The sequence below is a fragment of the Vulpes vulpes genome, chromosome 1 (genome assembly GCF_048418805.1).
Source record: "Vulpes vulpes isolate BD-2025 chromosome 1, VulVul3, whole genome shotgun sequence".
Classification (NCBI taxonomy): Eukaryota; Metazoa; Chordata; class Mammalia; order Carnivora; family Canidae; genus Vulpes; species Vulpes vulpes.
In genome coordinates this window covers 19,267,028-19,272,822 of record NC_132780.1, presented here as the reverse complement: position 1 = coordinate 19,272,822, position 5,795 = coordinate 19,267,028, and the positions used below count along the sequence as shown (strand labels likewise).

Here is a 5,795-nt window from a genome sequence, read left to right as displayed (position 1 = left end):
TTTTATTGGCATGTCTTCACTGACCATAAAATTATTTAAAAAAAAAAATTCATTGAAATCAATCATAAAAAGCTGTAAATAAAATTTTATGAACAAACACTTAAAAAATTTAAAGAGGGGATCCCTGGATGGCTCAGCAGTTTAGCTCCTGCCTTCGGCCCAGGCCATGCTCCTGGAGTCCCGGGATCAAGTCCCATGTCAGGCTCCCTACATGGATCCTGCTTCTCCCTCTGCCTAGGTCTCTGCCTCTCTTTTTCTGTGTCTCTCATGAATAAATAAGTAAAATATATTTTTAAAAAATGATATATGAATTTAGGAAACAAGTAGATACATTACATTATTTCTCCAATGAGGAATGGAACACATAAATTGGGGATTTCTAATATTGGTTAATATGAAGAAAAATTAACCTTTGAAGGGAAATAAAGCATTAGATTTTCTCATTTTAGGGAGGTGCTTTGTTATCTAATGAAGGTGCTAAATCTCAATTTTGCAGCATGAAGTTTAAACCATCTAAAATATTAAAAAGGATAAACCATAAAATATTAGATATCTGTCTCCAGTGTTCCCAGGATTTCTGCATCAAACCCCAATATGACTACACCTACTCTGAGACATTTCTCCCGTGACAAAAAACAGAACTTAAAAGGGCTAAAAAAAAAAAAAAAAAAAAAAAAAAGGGCTAATAAGCATAGAGATCCTCAAAAGTAGGGATTTTTCTCAGGGCCCTCAGAGCAATGGAGAAGCTCTCAGATTATGGTGACCCTCCCATTCCCAGGGGAGTCTCCTGGGCCTCTCTGTAGATGTGATGGACCATCACTGGAGCTAAAGGAGAGTCCTTAGTGAAGGTAAGATCATGATAATGTTGCATAGCAGATGTCCCTCTGTGAGAGGGAGAAAAATAACACAAGGCTTCTCAAACTCATTTCTATTCAAGGAGACCTACTCCAATCACAGTTTAAGGTCTACCTTCCCCCTTCACATGTGGACCTCTGCTTCATTCATTCCCACCTACCTGGATGGAAGGCTGCTTTCTTCTTTCTCCTCATATCCCAGAGCTGCTTCTCTTGCTCCAAAAAGATGACCAGGTCTGGCCTGGACACATTGAGACCTGTTTATTAGAAAAAAGGAAAATGAGTATTGCTGGAGAGCCTAACTTTTAATCATGATTGTGCTCAGTCAGCGGAGAAGAAGGGACATTGTAGAATTCTAGAAAATGGTTTCCCAAATCATGTAACCCAACAGGTCCCTTTAGAACACAGGAAACATTTCTAATGATTACATCCTGACTCCACTTACAAGTACTACCCTTCACAGTGAGTGAGAAAGTAAGAGTATAACATGTGGGCAATATCATTTTATGCCACTCAATGTTTAGAATTGCCACTCATCTATAGAAGTAATGATGTTCCCTAAAGGAAGGGAAAGTACAGCTGAAAAGGACACATCATGAAGATTTTTCTCTCCGTCTAGAAACCCCTCATTTCCCATTCTGCCTGGATCTGAATTCCAGTCATTCAAAGAGGGTAACACCCCTTCCTAGGGACACTGTTCACATGAAGGAAGAACACCCAGAGCATAGTTAGGGAAATCTGTAAGAAGTCTCCGTACCCAAGAAGAGGAGGTGTCCATAGTTCTCTAACATCACATCCCTGTACAATTCCCACTGAATGTGGTTCAGGCATCCCCACTCCTCCTGAGAGAATTCTATGGCCACATCCCTGAATGTCAGCAGTCCCTGCAATAAATACCACAGTTACCAAGTGGCCACAGGCAGAGTTCACAACGTACCTAAGATGAAAGAGGGAGTTAAATGTCACCAGCTAGACCCTAAGACATGACCTTCCCTGTTTTGTGACTTGAGTGTGGAGTAAAAGAAAGACCTACGGGATGGAGGACTGAATGATTCCTCCCAGAAGTCAAATATATCAACTACACAAAGGTGAGAGCCCTCCTTGCCCAGTGAAAATTGATGGGATGTGGAATAGGAGCCCATGGTCAAGAAAGAATTCTTGAGACAATTTGATGTGAAATGTTGGGGTTCTGGAGTGAATGATGAAGAAAGAATTGTTTAGATCTCTTTGGTGCAAAAAATGAGACCTTATGAAAGCATAGGGTCAGGACCCATGTATAGAAAGAAATGGACTGGGATCCCTGGGTGGCGCAGCGGTTTGGCGCCTGCCTTCGGCCCAGGGCGCGATTCTGGAGACCCGGGATCGAGTCCCACATCGGGCTCCCGGTGCATGGAGTCTGCTTCTCCCTCTGCCTGTGTCTCTGCCATTCTCTCTCTCTCTCTCTCTGTGGCTATCATAAATAAATAAAAAAATTAAAAAAAAATGTTTAAAAAAAGAAAGAAATGGACTGGGACTGGGAGCAGTGACTCATTATGTAGCTTCAAGTAGGGAGGGGGTTAAGGATTGTGAACTCTGTAAGGAATTTGGAATATAGGTTTCCAGGACCTGGACATCTTAGTTGGTGTTATGATAATCTCCACTACTACTATCCAGTATATCCTTAGTCATGAGACCCTTCAGATATATATCAGTGGGCCATATGCTTAGAGGATGACAGCCCACTTATATTGGGGGGGGACAGAGATAAAGGAAGTTTCCAAACCAATTTTCATATGTTAAGGAGGACTTAATAGGATCCTGAAGGTCTGGCTACTGTTAAGCTAAGGTTGCTTTTTGCCTCCAACAAAACATTAACATTGAGGCATCCTTGAGGAATATCACACTCCGCCAGTCTCAGGTATTTATCAATGGTTGAAGGAAATTTAATCTTATTCACACTTCTTTTGACTTTGTTCTCCTCACCAGAAACTACAAACAAGGAGTGACAGGATGACTCCTTCGGTTCAGAGTGGGCCTGGTTTGTGATCAGGGTGTGATCCCAGGGTCCTGGGATGAAGTCCCACATCGGGCTCCCTGCATGGAGCCTGCCTCTCCCTCTGTCTCTGCCTCTCTCTCTGTGTCTCTCATGAATAAATAAAATCTTTAAAATACATAAAATGTTTTCTGCATATCGCTAATTACATCTAAGATCCTTACAAATGATAAGAGGGAAAATATGACCATTATAGGGAAGGAATCTGGCAGAGAGCACCAAGCCAATAAAAGCTAAATCATTGTATAGACACAAATTCTTATCACAGTCTAAGGCACACCGCAGGACACACCATCACTGGTGCTTTCTTGTGGTCAAAAACATTAACTTAGAATATAAATTTGATTACGAAAATACAGTGGATTTATACCCAGTATAGTTTCTGTAGAAACTTCTTGTAGGCAGCAGACTTGAGCAAAGGAATATAGAAAGGGACCCCAGTGACCTTCTGGTTGACACAGATGGGACCATCAGGGGACCCACTTCTAAATATCTATATGCCCTCACTAACCAATGGACAACTTACAACCAGGTACAGGTACCATAAAAAGGAAAATTTGAGTGACGCCTGGGTGGTTCAACCATTGAGCATCTGCCTTCAGTTCAGGGCATGATCCTGGAGTTCTAGGATGGAGTCCCACATCAGGCTCCCTGCATAAAGCCTGCTTCTCCCTCTGCTTGTGTCTCTGCCTCTCTCTCTATATGTCTCTCATGAAAGAAAGAAAGAGAAAAGAATTTTTTTTTAAAAAAAGAGAAAATTCGCTAAGTCAAAGAAAAGAAAAGAAAAGAAAAGAAAAGAAAAGAAAAGAAAAGAAAAGAAAAGGAAAGGAAAGGAAAGGAAATCCTTTTTTTAAAAAAGGGAAAATTCGCTAAGTCCCTTAACTCCTCACCTTTCCCCTTTATTTTTTTTTTTTTTAAGATTTTATTTATTCATAGAGACACAGTTAGAGAGAGAGAGGCAGAGACACAGGCAGAGAGGTAGGAGCAGGCACCACGCAGGGAGCCCGATGCGGGACTCGATTCCGGGTCTCCAGGATCACGCCCTGGGCTGCAGGCGGCGCCAAACCGCTGCGCCACCGGGGCTGCCCACCTTTCCCCTTTAAATGCAGGTCCCACCCATTGTGTCCCCGCACAAAGCCTTTCCACGGGAATATTCAACAAAATTCTATATTTTTTGTTCAGCCTCTGAATTTGTTTCAATGCCCACTTGATTGCCTTCCACCCAAATCATCCATCCTTGTTTGGGGTCCCCATCTAACTGGCAGAGACAACAGGATGATATACCAATTTCCATCTCTGTAATAGCTAGTATATTTTATTTTCTTATTTTAGTTTTAAAGATTTATGTATATTTTGGAAGGAGGACAGGAGGGGCACAAGGACAGAGACAGAACCTCAAGCCGACTCCCCTCTAACTCTAAGCTCAGAGCCAGAAACAGGGCTACATTCTAGGACCCTATTATCATAGGGTCTGAAAACAAGAGTGTGACACTTTTAGTGACTGAGCCACTCAGGTGACCCTCTAGTGTATTTTAGATAGAATATCTTTTTCAGAGATGCCTGGGTGGCTCAGCAGTTGAGTGTCTGCCTTCAGCTCAGGGCATGACCCTGGAGTTCCAGGATTGAGTCCCGAATCGGGCTCCCTGAGTGGTGCTTCTTCTCCCTATACCTAGGTCTCTGCCTCTGTCTCTCATGAATAAATAAATAAAATCTTTTTAAAATATATACATATTCTTCACATTCTAAAGAGCAAGACTCTCGTGCCCCCCTTTTTAGTACGAAAACATTCCGAGTTATTCTTGACCTCATATCCATTGTGTTTATTTGTGCATTTTCTTATTCCTGGGCTACACAGAGTTGATAAAGTATCCAGATGGGACCTAAATGAGAAATATTTTCCTTCACTGATATTCCAGGTACAGAACTCATCAGTAATAGGAATGTTGAACTCAGTGCCTTCTCCTAAAGATCGATCTATCACAACGGGAATATTTTCAATACATGCAGGACTTTAATTCAAAGTCACAACCGTTGATGGCCTATTGGAACCCAGGTGGGAGAGCGGAGAGAGGAGGCTCTGGGATATAGGGGGGAAGCATTCTAAAGATCTAACCTTGAGTATCATTTCTGAAAATGTTTTAAAAAATAGGAGAAAACATCAGCCAGAAACTTCAGAACTAGAGGAATCAACAATTGCAATTTCTAAATGCAAGGAATTTCAGGGGGGGAAAATGACATGGCTTCTCCTGGGACAGGGGGCTTACCTGAGAACTGGCCATTTCTTCTTTCACCTCATCCTCTAGACTTCTTTCTCTTGAGATACTTGTGGAAAACTCACAGCTTCTTTTCAAGAAAATGCCTTCATAGCCACCAAAAGAGCCTCTTCCCCCAGTAAATGCCCCCCTGGAGGCAGGACCATAAAATGCAGAAAAGATGCAACTTCCTAGTCCTTTGTGTCGGAGCTATTCGGAAAACTATGAGCTCCTATTTGGAGACCAATCCCTGACTTTTCCTTCTCTGCTTCTCCCCCCACCAACAGAGGCCCACACTTTCACTACAGCTTCAGAACCGTGTGCTGCATGGACCTGACCCACCCAAGCTCACAGAGCAGAGACCCCATAACCTGTCCTTGTTACCTGATCTCAACTCTCCTAAAGTAAATGGAGGCACTAGTGCTTAAACCTCCCTTCACTCAGAATCACCTGGAGCCATTAATTAACACAACAAAATGGTGTGATTTCTACCCACACCAATGGAATCTGAAGGGGAGGGCACCAGTTACGATCGTTTTTCAAACGCCACAAGAGATCCTATTGGGAAGCATTTGGGGAGCTGACCAGGCAAACCACAGTAACCAAGCCTGTGGTTGTGACCAATTTAGATTCCTGCCTTTTCCACTGATCAGAGTG

General features: G+C 42.5%; 1 protein-coding gene across 1 annotated transcript; it reads right to left on the bottom strand.

Moving 5' to 3' along the window:
• Positions 1 to 1,001: 1,001 nt before the first annotated feature.
• LOC140597773 (KRAB domain-containing protein 5-like) lies at positions 1,002 to 5,165 on the bottom strand. Its single transcript, XM_072747449.1, has 3 exons — positions 5,151 to 5,165; positions 1,612 to 1,738; positions 1,002 to 1,111 (listed from the first exon to the last, which is right to left on the bottom strand). Exons 1-3 carry the CDS (start codon positions 5,163 to 5,165, stop codon positions 1,002 to 1,004), a joined length of 252 nt encoding a protein of 83 aa, XP_072603550.1.
• Positions 5,166 to 5,795: the final 630 nt, after the last annotated feature.